General features: G+C 41.9%; 1 protein-coding gene across 3 annotated transcripts in view; it reads left to right on the top strand.

The window, feature by feature from the left end:
- FAT3 (FAT atypical cadherin 3) overlaps nt 1-13,092 on the top strand; it is a gene marked incomplete at its 5' end in the record, with an annotated part of 483,523 nt that extends 470,431 nt beyond the window's left edge. For 2 of the 3 annotated variants that reach the window (XM_081281174.1, XM_081281175.1), the window contains 6 exons: nt 2,764-2,917; nt 4,830-5,485; nt 8,328-8,441; nt 10,551-10,610; nt 11,309-11,344; nt 11,965-13,092. In XM_081281174.1, the coding sequence (XP_081137300.1) occupies nt 2,764-2,917; nt 4,830-5,485; nt 8,328-8,441; nt 10,551-10,610; nt 11,309-11,344; nt 11,965-12,587 (1,643 nt within the window). In that variant the 3' untranslated portion in view covers nt 12,588-13,092. The remainder of the gene's footprint in view (nt 1-2,763; nt 2,918-4,829; nt 5,486-8,327; nt 8,442-10,550; nt 10,611-11,308; nt 11,345-11,964) is intronic. The other variant, XM_081281173.1, reaches the window with a different exon arrangement.
- Between the last annotated feature and the right edge of the window lie 618 nt (nt 13,093-13,710).

The raw sequence follows: 13,710 nt of genomic DNA, 5'->3' as shown, positions 1-13,710 counted from the left end.
TTCTTTATAGATGAGTAGAACTCCATTGTATATATATGCACCACATTATCTTTATCCATTCATCTGTGGATGGTCACCTGGGGTGGCTCCCTAACCAGCTGTTATAAACATTGGAATGCAAATTTCACCATAGTATGATAATTTAAGTTTTTTATTCTATCATCTCTTAGCATCTCCACATTGGGGACCAAGTTTTAAGCACCATCGAGGACACACTTAAATCATATCCAAACCACAGCAGGCATAAAATAAGAATTAGTTAAAAAGTTTGTTTAAGAAGCTGGTAGAACTTATCTGGATTCCTACCCACCGCCCGCATACCGTGCAACCATTTGCCCAAATTCCTGGCAAAACTGCATGTACTACTGAAAGGCAGGGTCTTAGAACTAGAGATTATCTGGCACTGTGCTTCACAGAAAGGTTTAAATAAACATGATGTTCATTGGATGCAAAGCACCACAACCATCCCTCCTCCTTCACCAGCTAATCTTTCCAGTATGGGACTTCAGACCTTTGTCCTCCCTCTGTGCAGGTGATAAAAGGAATTAATTCTAGAGAAATCGGCCAACCCAAAGATACTGACTCAGTTTCACAGTTTATGAGCCCCTCTCATGTGCTCAGAACCTTCTACCAGATTTCTAGTTCTCAGTGACCCACTCTTCAACATAAGCCTATAAGTAAAGATTAACCAACAAGTAAGGAAATCCTCTAACTCAAATATATATGGAGAGAAAGATTAACTTTAAGAAATCCCCTTGCTTTACTTAGAGGATGGCAAGGCCAAATCTCATAGTGTAGGCTGGCAGGCTAGAAATGCATGTAGGAGTTGATCTTGCAGTCTTGAATTTCAAAATCACATAGCAACCAATGGGCTGGAAACTTAGGAAAGAGTCTTCTATATTGCAGTCTGAGGCAGAATTCCTTCTTCTTAAGGGATCAAACTGAATGGACAAGATCCACCTACATCATGCTTTATTTAAAGGTAATGAAATGTAAATGTTAGCACACACACAGATACCTTCACAGAAACATCTAGACTAGTGTTTAACCAAAGAACTGGGCACCAGTGACCTAGCCAAGTTGACACATAAAGAATAAAAACAAAAAGTTGTGCATGAAAATTAAAGCAATCAAAGTTCTCTACATGACAGTGTAAACAGCATTTATAGTTGTAGTACTATCAATACTGATTATTGATGAAACCAAGGTTATCATATATTGGAATGTAGAGCTATCAAAAGATGTCTCCATGAGGTGGGGCCAAAGGCTTTAAATAAAAGTCACAGAGGAAAGCCAATAGAAAATCCCTATGACTAAAATAACCAGAAAATTTTAAAATTTCACAGAATGAAATATTGGAAATAAAAGGAATGCCCAAGTTACTTGAGGTTATTTAAATGCTTCATTATACAAAACAAAACATGTAAAATGGTCTGACTCTTCATTATGCACATGTATAACTTTAACAACAATAACAAGAAGGATAAAAGTGAATCTTGGGGTACCCCCATTTTCTTATTGATGCATTATAGTTGTACATACTGATGGCATTTTTGTTACATATTTTATAATACAAAATATAACAATATAATTTGGTCAATAACACTCCCCAGCACTCACCCCGTATCTTCTACCCCTTGGTCCCTTTTCTCTACTAATTTCCCTTTGATTTTCATGAGATCTTCCCCTCTTTTTTCTATTTCCTCTCTAGCTTCCACATATGAAAGAAAACATAGGACCTTTGGGGTTCTTTTTAAGAAGGGAAAAAAGAATACCCTTACTAATTATTCATCCCTTCCTACTCTGAGAAATAGATAATTCTGTTTCCTTTTACATAATGCTACCTCATTTGATATTTAATAATCTTTGTGGTAGGGATATTACTAACTATTTCTGCATGATGGGTTCATGAATAGAGAAAGAAAAAAACAGTACAAAAATCAGGACCTAAATAGGGAAGCTAGGTGAAGACTAGAATTCTTCCATTACTCCCTGAATATGTCAGTCCGAGGCTCAACTGATTTGACAAATATCCTCATTTTACCTTTCCTTCCCTCCACTTCCCTTTAGGGGGTGCTTTCAGTTCTTGGCTAAAGAAAAAAGGCACAGGGAGGGCTGGGGATGTGACTCAAGAGGTAGCACGCTCACCTGGCATGCGTGCGGCCCGGGTTCAATCCTCAGCACCACATACAAACAAAGATGTTGTGTCCACCAATAACTAAAAAATAAATATTAAAAAAAAGGCACAGGGATAGGAGAGGGGCTCAATAAAGTAGATAGCATGGAACCCATAGAACACTACTCCCATCTGGAATTGTCCTGATGTTTATAGTAGCAGTGTGGTGGAGAAAGCATCCCCTGTCCGTGTGCTCGCATGTATGCGTGCACACACAAGCGCGCGCGCGCACACAGACACACACACACACACACACACACACACACACTCCCTTGTGCCCCATCTTGGTGTCTGCTGTAGGTATCTGTTCTTTGTGCATCTTTTACAGTTTTCTCCAACATCCATGCATGTGGTTAATTAGGTGAATTTTTGTGTACCACTAGGGAATTCAAATTGGAACTTGGCATTTTTGTGGCTAGATGTATTCCAAATAACTAATTTGTTAATCATCTTTGGAATTTGGCCCCTGCTTAAGATACTGTTCAACAGAGAACTGGGAGAAAATGTTACATATTACAGCTGAGTCCCAAAGCCTTCTGAGCATCACCAGTGGCACACCTGGCTCATGAAGCGCTCTGTTTCCTCAGGCTACCAGTGTACCTGTCTCTCACAGTTCACGGGGAGAAACTGTGAATCAGAGATCACAGCCTGCTTCCCAAACCCTTGCCGTAATGGAGGATCCTGTGACCCAATAGGAAACACTTTCATCTGCAGTTGTAAAGCTGGACTCACCGGAGTCACGTAAGTGGGATTATGTAAAAGTCTCTTGCCATGCTGCTGCTTATTACTAAGAAAACAAACCAGTAATACTTCACCAGGATAAAATGTTTACCACTGATAGGTAGGGCAGGCAGAGGGTTAATGTCTTGATGTATAAAGAGCGCTTTCAAGTGATTAAAAGGTTAGTAGGGAATATCTCTGGGTAGTGTGGTAATGGGTAATTTACATATTTTTTTTACTTTATACTTCTCTATTTTTTCAAAAAATTTATAACTGCTATATACTTTGTTATTATGGAAAAATGTAAAGAAAGCCATTGATGCCACCTAATATATCTAGTATAATTCTGAGTCAGATATACTACTCCTTTCTCTAATCCATTAATAAGACTCTACTGCCAATGTTTTATGATCATTCTAAGAAACTAAACCTTACCTTTCTTTTGCAAACCTTTTTTTTTCTCCAAGAAATGAATGAAATTAAAGTGCAAAATGGAAAGGGAATGTTTTAAATTCTTAGTAAAATTCCACTTTCCTTGATCATTTCGTGGGTGTGTGTGTGTGTGTGTGTATATATATATATATATATATATATATATATATATATAAAATCTCAAGCAAGTGATGCTCTAATTACAGATCAGTCTTATGTATTCATTAGAGCAAATCTCCTGAGGACTTTTCCAGGAAATACTTAGCTGACTTTGAATTGCTGGATGTAATTTAAAGCAATAAAGCTGCATTTATTTTTAAATACTTCGTGATTCTAACTAATTTCCGGCTGACCTGGCCTCAATATGTTCAAATTGGGGATATTTGGCTACATTTTAAAAGGTGGATTACCAAAAATATAGGTGATTGGGCCTTTTAAATGAACACATTAGAATAATTGCTAAAACAGAGAAAAGGAGGAAAGAAGGTCTATGTTTTCAGAGTGTTGAAGTAAGAAATGTAAGACTTAAATGTGTTTTATAATTCTACTCAAAGCCAATCATGGATTGCTTTAAAGGGAACAAAATTGATTTAGTTATTTTTCATTAGAATGCTTTAGTAATTTCTTCCTGATAATCTGCCTTAATATTAGCCTTTAACATAAGCATAGAATCTGGAAGTTAGCCATTCACCCACCCACCTAAGCCTGCAATCCCCAGCTTCCCAGAGGGACCAAACATAACTGTAACCATTAAAGGAAAAGATCAGAACTCAAAATATTTTCCTCACCAGAAACTCTATAATGGGTATATAGATTCACAGTTCTTCATTCTACCATCTCAAAAGCTTGGAGAACCAAAATGGCAAACTAATTTGATGGCAAAACCTGTTAAAAACTACTCTGAGGCTCTTTCTAGTCTTTATTTCTCTAATTCAGTGCAAATATCCATGTTTCTGTGCAGAAACATTGGTGTATTTGATTATGAGGTCCTATGCCAGCATCAGTTACTATGGGGCCCAGGAGTATTTTACATAATGTGAGAGTGATGTATTGTCTATCCTTTCTAAACCTATGTAGTTTAAAATTCTGACATGCACCTGGTTGGGAGAATTTGGAGCCCAGTACCTTTCCATAGCATCTGTTGGTTCTTTTTGAACTGCTCCTCTCCTGGCACCCTCTTCCCTACTATACCCCACTAGTGGACAAAGACTTGAGAGAGAGGGTTGGGAGGAATACTTTTACACAAGATGATGACTTGGGGGTGGGAGGCTGTGGGCACAGAAATGCCTGAATGAACTGCCCCCCCCACACACACACACACCCTATATGTCACATTCTTCACCTATACCTTTGAGGTGCTTTCTTGTCTTTTAATGATGTCCTCCCCCCACACACACATACACACCTTTTTTTTTTTTTTTTTTTTTGAGCTCTGGTGCACAAGGCTGTGTCTACTGGTTCTGATGTTGGGGAGGGGCTTCTGTGTGTTTTGTTGCTGAAGGTGTGAGGAGGACATCAATGAGTGTGAGCGGGAGGAGTGTGAGAATGGCGGCTCCTGTGTCAACATGTTCGGCTCCTTCCTTTGCAACTGCACACCGGGCTTCGTGGGCCAGTACTGCGGGCTCCGCCCGGTGGTGGTACCCAACATCCAGGCCGGCCACTCCTACGTGGGCAAGGAAGAGCTCATCGGCATTGCAGTCGTCCTCTTTGTCATCTTCACCCTGGTCGTCCTCTTCATCGTCTTCCGCAAAAAGGTCTTCCACAAGAACTACTCCCGCAACAACATCACTCTGGTGCAGGACCCCGCCACGGCGGCCCTGCTCAACAAGAGCAATGGCATCCCGTTCCGGAACCTGCGTGGCAGTGGGGATGGCCGCAACGTCTACCAGGAGGTGGGGCCCCCGCAGGTGCCCGTGCGTCCCATGGCCTACACCCCCTGCTTCCAGAGCGACTCCAGGAGCAACCTAGATAAGATCGTGGACGGACTGGGCGGAGAGCACCAGGAGATGACCACGTTTCACCCAGAGTCTCCCCGCATCCTGACAGCCCGGCGGGGTGTAGTCGTGTGCAGTGTGGCCCCCAACCTTCCAGCTGTGTCGCCCTGCCGCTCTGACTGCGACTCCATTAGGAAGAATGGCTGGGATGCTGGAACCGAAAGTGAGTAGGAAGTGTCAGTGGCTCGTTTTGTTTTCCCCCTGAACTGAAGTCTGTAATGCCTTGGCACCATGACAGAAATTAAGGGAAGGGAAGGAGAACTACATGACCAGAGCATTCACTGTGGCCTGTCCTAATACGGAATGTTCACACTGGTTCATTTATGATGGGGGAAAATAAGTCTGAGAAAGGGTAACACCACATGTCCAAGGTTACAGCCGGTAGGAGGCAGGTAGTGTTCCAATCTGGGTCTGCCAGCATCCCTACAATCCATGCTCTTTTCAGAGTACAGCACCATTGACCATAATGCAAGCTAGCCACATAAGTGATACCCAAAGTATGTTCTGGAAGGTTAGGAGAAGGTAGTATTTCTAGTCCTAGAGTGAACACTTGAGTAAAGTAGAAGGACAAAACTAGAGTTGAATGTTTAGACTTCAACTGCACGCCACATGGTTGACTGTATAGGAGGGTGAGCTTACCAAGGAGCAAGAGCAGAGAGGGTGGTCAAACCAGGCTTCCAAAAGGACCTTGGAAATGCCTACTTATGGGTGGTGGGCAGAAGTTGAGGGATAGGAAGGGAGGCACATACTTACCAAGGAAGAAAAGAGGAGAGGGCAGCTGTGCAGAAACCAAGAGAGAGGGTCAGTAAGGTCAGCAGTATGAAGTACTAAGCTACCATCTAGGAGATAGATACAGGGTTAAAATACATATGCTGAACTAAGCCAGATGCAGCAGTGCATGCCTGTAATCCCAGCAGCTCAGAAGGCTGAGGCAGAAGGATTGCAAGTTCAAAGCCAGCCTCAGCAATTTATCAAGGCCCTAAGCAACTCAGTGAGACCCTGTCTCAAAAATAAGTAAATAAAAGGGGATGGGGATGGGGATGCAACTCAGTGGTTAAGTACCCTTGGGTTCAATCAACCCAACCGTTGGTAACAAAAACAAAGAAACAATGATATGCTGAACATGGAGCTGTTAAAGTAGAAGCCAGAAGGCAAGGATTAAGGATAAAGAGATTTGGTGGGAACACTATGGTAAAGCACCACTACTGGGTGCTGAGTCTTCTCGTTAGATGGTCACAGCTAAATGCTGTTATACCAGGAAGGCACAATTACTAGCTTATCCTTTCATGGAGGAAAAAAAATAGCTTAGGTAAGTGACATAATTTGCCTAAAGTCGTGTAACTAGCAAAATGAGGAGTCTGTACTTCAAGTTCCTCACTCTGCTGATGCTCTTTGGAGCTTCATCAGCAAGGATGGAGAGGAAAATAAGAGGAAAGAATGGATGTCTTGATGAGAAACGGGGGCCAAGAATGAGATCTTTCTGCTCTAGTGCTGCCCCAGCATGCCATCTGCTGATTCTGTCTTTCTGTAGACATGCTTATTATTTTAAGTAGTTGCCTTTAGATTTTAATCATAAATATGTTCCCTCTCAAATTATCTGTAGAGTTAAGCTTTACCAGAGTATTGCCAGTCCACTAGCAAAAAGGCATTTTTTTTTCCTTTTTTTTTTTTTGGAATGACAAAGGGGGTTTTGAATAAATGGAGGAGCAGAGGAGTTTTATGCATAGCACTTCATTCACCAGTGCGGACCATTTGTCATTTTATTTCTTGTGGTTCAGGGCTAAGATTGTGTATACCTTGTGCTTTACTGAGGCACATCTTCGTATTTTGTGGTGTGGCTGTTGGGGGTTGAATTTCTCCCTGGTGTCTCTCTCTACTTACATGAGTTGTTTATCCAACTCATCATTTTGCTGTGGTTTCAACATCTGACAGCAGATGCAGAGCCACCCTGCCTGCTCCTGACATCACCCTTTATGGACAAAACAGTGATTTCTGTGACCACGAAGAACAACTGTTCCTTAATCACAAGTCTGAGTCTCTTTGTACCCTGTGTTACGTGATGATTTGCAGCTTTTCCTGGTGATCATTTTCCACCCCCGCTTCGTGAAGTGACAGCTTTATTTCCAGAATCCACCTCAGGCCAAAACTCACATTTCCCCCCAAAGTATTGTTGGGTTTTATTGAATACATTTCCTTCTTTGTTAAGCAAGGCAGAGTTAGCTAGTGAGACGATCTCTGGGCAACCAATTCATTTTGAACTTGACAACCTCAAGATGTGGGCTGTTTTTATTGCTTCCTTTAGTCTATCAAATAAGGAAGTAGTCCTGGTGTTGTGTGTGTGTTTGTGTGTGTGTGTGTGTGTGTGTGTGGTGGGGGGGAGGGGCCAGGCTATCTTTGTACAGCAAAGAGGGAAGAAGTATGTGGCTAATGCACATCCATACCGCTGACTGCCCTCCTGCAGACAGTGCAGAACATTGTTATTCCCAAAAATGATACCACGCTGCCCTCTAGAAGGCAGAACTTAAAACTCCACTTGCTCCCCAGAGATGGAAGCCAGGATAAATGTAATTGCATTCCTGCCTATAAAATATTTATACCCCTATTTTAAAAGTAATCTCATTTAACCTGGTGTTGACACCACCTTGGTTCATGTAAATGATGTAAATTCAGTCTGAATGGCAAAGAGCAATGTAGCCACTTCATCCTCGTTTCACTCTTCATGAAGTCACTTCACTTTGAGGAGGGAACAGCTACTTTCAGCTGTCAGCTATTTGGAAGCTCATTTACCACGGGTTAAAGGTTTCAAATCCATAATGTAAATCACTTGATTGACAGAACTTGGCCCCCTATGGCACAATCAATTTTCTCTTGTGCAGCTAAGTTATTTTCTCCAAGCAAATGAAAGAGCCCCAAGAAGTGAACTAGGTTGAGGTAGGAGGGCCATACTGAAAATATGCACAAGGTAACCAATGTCATTTTTGCTTTCTCTTTGGCTGTCTGTGAAGACAAAGGGGTTGATGACCCGGGAGAAGTGACCTGCTTTGCAGGCAGTAATAAAGGCAGCAACTCTGAAGTTCAATCCCTCAGCTCCTTTCAGTCAGATTCTGGTGACGACAATGGTAAGGAGTCTTCAGATTTGTTCCGGAGGGTGGGTTCTGTTTCCTTTGCACTGAAAGACAGTGGTTGAGGGGAGGTTGATGTGACCGGCTTTGTTTCTTGATGTGTTCTTGGGTTTTGAGTGTGTTCACCAGCTTTTCTAATTAACTTCATTGTTGAGTGTCATTGCCAAAGGTGGCTCTATTGAGCTGCAGCTCAGAGCAGACCCAGGAATCTGCATCAGGGATTGACAATGTTCCCCTGGACCTCCAGTAAGGAGTCCTCCTTGATTTGGTTCCAGATAGATCTACTTCATGCCAAGCATGCCTTTTAGCAAATAGGCTGATTTATTTCTTTTTTTAAATTTTATGTTAAAATTAAAATCTTACCTTTTCACTGTATATCCAACCTCCCCATCATGAGAAGTTTTACCAGAGATAAGACTACATTCCTATAGAACCAGTGACATCTTCATTCAGTTGAATCTTCCTTATAATAATTTGGGGTCCTGGGCTTTTGGAGACTTACTTTAAAATTATGGAGCAGCTCCTTGGAAATATGCACAACCACCCAGAATGCTGTGTGCAAGTCCTTAAGGTCCACAGACTGCTGTGGTGGCTCCAAAGCTACCACCATGACCTCTTTTGAACCTGTACTATGGAGAGGGTGTGAATGCTGCACTGGGTTTTCTGAGCTGAGGAACCAACTCCAAAAGATGGGTTGTCCTTCATAGGGCACAAGAGAAGTCGAAACTGTCATAAAGTAGTGAATGTTTACCATATGGTGACAAGCTGAGAATAATTTCAAATAGTCATCCACAGCAACAGGTAGACTCACCTTGGTTTATACCTTGGGTAATTTTCCCCGCAATACAAAAATTGGATACATTAAGTTATGTTATCATTCACCCCATGAACTCTTGCTGTTTTTTTTTTCTGTGTGCTGAGTCATTTTATGTGCATTTTATAGCAGAAGTACAATCTGAAAATGGCACAGTCCTTGCCTCTAAGGTGAATGCAGAAGCAGGTGAGCTTCGAGATCAGAGAAGCAATCATGAAAATATAATAGTCTCCTTTTACCACCCTACCCCCCAATCTGTTTCACCTCCTTGCTCAGGACCTGGCCATCCTGAGAAGTATCTAAGCCTCAGTCTATCTGTAAACTGGGATAACAAGCCCCTATGATAGTAGATTTCTCCTGACCCTTCTCAGATCAAGGGCACAGACTTTTGACCTTTGTTTGCCTCTGTGCATCCTGCATTTCTCATCCATCCCCAGTCAGAAGACTAACTGTAACTAGTTTGCATTTTACATAAACTCCAAGAATATACAGTTTCCAAACTCCAGGCAGCAGCACCAGTAACAATGCCTGATGGACTGTTATCACAGGCTCTTAAGGTCGCATACTTGCCTTTTGATGTTTAACATTCTAGACTAATCTTGATGCAAACAGGTGGTGTTAGAAACCTTCATCAAATTTTTTATGCCAAGTTAACTCTCAAGAAACTGTGGGTGTCAGTCCCTCAAGCAACCAAATAGATCACACGATCTCCTTCTTTAGTCTATTTGAGAGACCAGTTGCTGACTTTTGTCCAAGCCTTGGCATCAGGAGCTGGGCCTTGAGTTGGTCTGGGCTATCAGTAGCATCACATCATGAGTGTGAAGCCATCAGGTCTGCAAAGGTTATTGGGTTTGGAGCAGCATGATTGACCAACAACTAATTATCCCTGGAATAGTGAGGTCTTTCTCTGAGAGCCTTTGGGAGTTGCTAATGAGAAATTAGCATGAGCTTGATGAGCCACTGCCTTCCTAGATTGATTTTACTGGGCCATGAGGTGTGAATTTATGACCCTGCAATCCCTGCCAATCATGCTTTTCAGGACGACTGCCCCAGGACTTGCTGCTGTTTCTCTTCCCTTCCAACAATCCCCAGGACCCCCTAGATAAAAGTGTCTACTGACATATTCCCTAAGGGTCAGATTGCAGAGAGTGTGTTTGTGTGCTGCACCTGTTGTTATTGTTGTTGTTGTGTTGTTGTTGTTGTTGTTAAAAGAATTTAACATGTGTTTAAAATACACTACTAACCTGAAGGTGTCCTTCCCCTCCCTCCCATCTTCTTCTTCCTGCCACAAGCATCCATAGTGACTGTCATTCAGCTTGTCAACAATGTAGTTGACACTATAGAAAATGAAGGTATTTACTTTATTTTCTTCCTTAGCATGTCTTTGTATAAAGAATTATCATTTTTAAAATTTTGCTTCCTTGTTAATTTATATCAGGGATGATTTTAATAAACAGAGGGAGCAATACTCTGGGGATTTTAAGATTTGGGGTGCTTTCTATGAATTAGAATAGATTTAACACTTTTGAAAAAAATCTTGTTCATAATTTTTAAACATGTGGGTTACTCTTCTTATAAAATCCCTTCCAAAGATGGGTACACAATTAATTGGAATCCAAATTAATATTAAATTCATTCTTATATTCAACATGCATTTATTGAGCACCTACTGTGAGTTGGAGATATTTGTGAAATCACCATACTATGGGGATTAGTTTCAATTAGTAACTTTTATTAGTAATTTAATAAAATTAGGATGACATATATGGGAATTACCTTTTTATCTTCTGAATGGGGAAACTTTTTAAAAGCTAAACTTAGTCATACCCCATCGTTCTTTTCTTTTGAAGAAAACCTTTCTTATTGGTTGATATTAACTATACAGAATAGTGAGTCTCATTGTGATATGTCTGTACATGCATATAACATAATTGAGCCCATAGTTCTCTAGGATCATCTTTTTTTTTTCAAGTCTCTTAAAATGTTCTGCTTTATTTCCCTTGACATGACTTGAACTGTCAGATTTACTTTTCACTTTGTATTTAAACAGTGTCTGTCATGGACCAAGGACAGAACTACAACAGAGGTGACTGTGCCACAACCCCAGCATAACATTTTATTTATGCATTTTTTGCATTGCTGAGTTCATTCTTACCCCCATCTCTGTCCCTCTCCCTCTATCTTTGCTGAGTTCCTCTCTTTGAATTTCGCATGTTTCAGGCGTCCTGTGTGCTCAGTTCTGGAGGTGAAAGCTCCACCAGCATTCCTCTGCAGCCTCATCCCTCTGCCTGCGCACCTCCTTGCCTTCTGTGGTCCACAGTGCAGTGGATCCATCTCTCTCTGCAAGCATGCTGCCAGCCTGGCTATGCATATAGCATGTGGAGAGGAAGAGGGAGTGGGGTTGGGGTCAAGGGTCCTAGGACTATGCTCCCTCAGCAAACCTCTGCTGTCACCTCTCATGCCATGGCTGAGTGTGAGGCTCTGCTGCAACCAGGCACCATCTCTCCAATTGTCATTGCCTTGTGCTCCCTGGGTCAGAGCATGGTTGGCCCTGAGAACCCTTGTAAGAAGCATGTAGGTAATCCTGGCTTCTGAGGGTCTTCTGGATATTAAGAATTGCATGTCATATCCCATCTCTGTTTCTTTCCCAGCCCTACCCCAGCTCCACTCTGGAGGAAACTAACTGTCATGGTGTTTCTCTCACAGCCTATCACTGGGACACCTCTGACTGGATGCCAGGAGCCCGCCTGTCAGACATAGAGGAAGTGCCCAACTATGAGAACCAGGATGGAGGGTCTGCACACCAGGGCAGCACTCGGGAATTGGAGAGTGATTACTACCTGGGCGGCTATGACATTGATAGCGAATATCCACCCCCTCATGAAGAAGAGTTCTTGAGTCAGGACCAGCTGCCCCCACCACTTCCTGAGGACTTCCCGGACCAATATGAGGCCCTACCACCCTCCCAGCCTGTCTCACTGGCCAGCACACTGAGCCCAGACTGCAGGAGGAGGCCCCAGTTTCATCCTAGCCAGTACCTCCCCCCTCACCCATTTCCCAACGAAACGGATTTAGTGGGCCCACCTGCCAGCTGTGAATTTAGTACTTTTGCCATGAGCATGAACCAGGGCACAGAGGCCACAGGCCCAACAGACAGTGTGTCTCTGTCCTTGCACAATTCCAGAGGCACCTCATCCTCGGATGTATCGGCCAACTGTGGCTTTGAGGATTCTGAAGTAGCCATGAGTGACTACGAGAGTGTGGGGGAGCTCAGCCTCTCCGGCCTCCACATTCCCTTTGCAGAGACCCAGCACCAGACCCAAGTTTAGAGCACATGTTGCAGGTGCTTTGCTCTTTTTGTCATGGAATAGTGGAAGGAGATTGGCTGGGCAATGTGTCTCCACGGAGAGTGGACAAATGGTATTTTCCACGAGTAACTTCTTCAGGAGTCGTACTGTCACAAGCAAGCTTGGTTCTGATCAGGTGAAAAGGAGAGCTCAGAAATTGTTTCTGAGAAGGGATTGATAACCCTTGCAGGAGCACCTCAATTCATGGCTAAGAATGCAAGGGTGGGGGAAGAATGACCTCAAATGAAACAGGAGATCTTGTATGGTTCTGTGCAGTATTATGCCCTGGAAAGTGTGACAGCATCAGCCCTTGCAGTATTAATAACTGGCAACAATCAGGGAGGCATTGTTGCATGTAATTTTGAGCCAATGAAATGAAAATAGTAGTAATGATTGTTGGAAAAGTTAGTCTCTTAGGTGAAAGAAAAAGAGAAACAAATATTAAATGAACAAAGAAATGGGCTGAAGGCCTCTGAAATCAATTCTATTTTTTTTAATAAGCTGCCCAATTTTCAGCTATAAAATTTGGTTTGAGTAACATGATTAGTAGGCTGAGTTATTTTGTTTGTTTGTGTTAAGCATCCAATGTAACATAGTTGGGTTTTATGTTCTTTGAGGAAGTTATCAATGAAGAGCAATATGAGGCTGGTTGTTTCATCTCGTGGGTTGGGAAGGTTAATGCTAGAACATTAGAAAGAAGAAGGTGATTATCTAGTTTTGTGTTTTCTGTTAAATATACCTGCCAAAACTACAATTCTAACATTGCTGCAAAAATTGGCTTCTGTTTATATATTGTTCTCCAGAATAAGAGATATTTAGAAATTTAAGTAAATTCACAAATTTGGGGTGGGGGGGAGAAAGAAAATATATTTTCAAATTTTCAGCCTGGATAATCACAATTCTTGATAATGTAGATAAAAGGAGAGTTATTCTAAATTGGTAGCATCATCATTATAAATACATTTAAAAAGAAGAAGAAGGTAGATTAGTTATTGTGTATAAATTATAATAGCGTGTGTGTCTGGGCCTATGTACAAATATGTGCTTGCACTCAATAAGGCTGCTCTTGAGGAAAGCTAACATGAAGGTTTTAGGAAATGGACCA

Source organism: Spermophilus citellus (assembly GCF_964194105.1).
Source record: "Spermophilus citellus genome assembly, chromosome: 2".
Taxonomy (NCBI): domain Eukaryota; kingdom Metazoa; phylum Chordata; class Mammalia; order Rodentia; family Sciuridae; genus Spermophilus; species Spermophilus citellus.
This window is presented reverse-complemented; position numbering and strand designations above follow the sequence as displayed.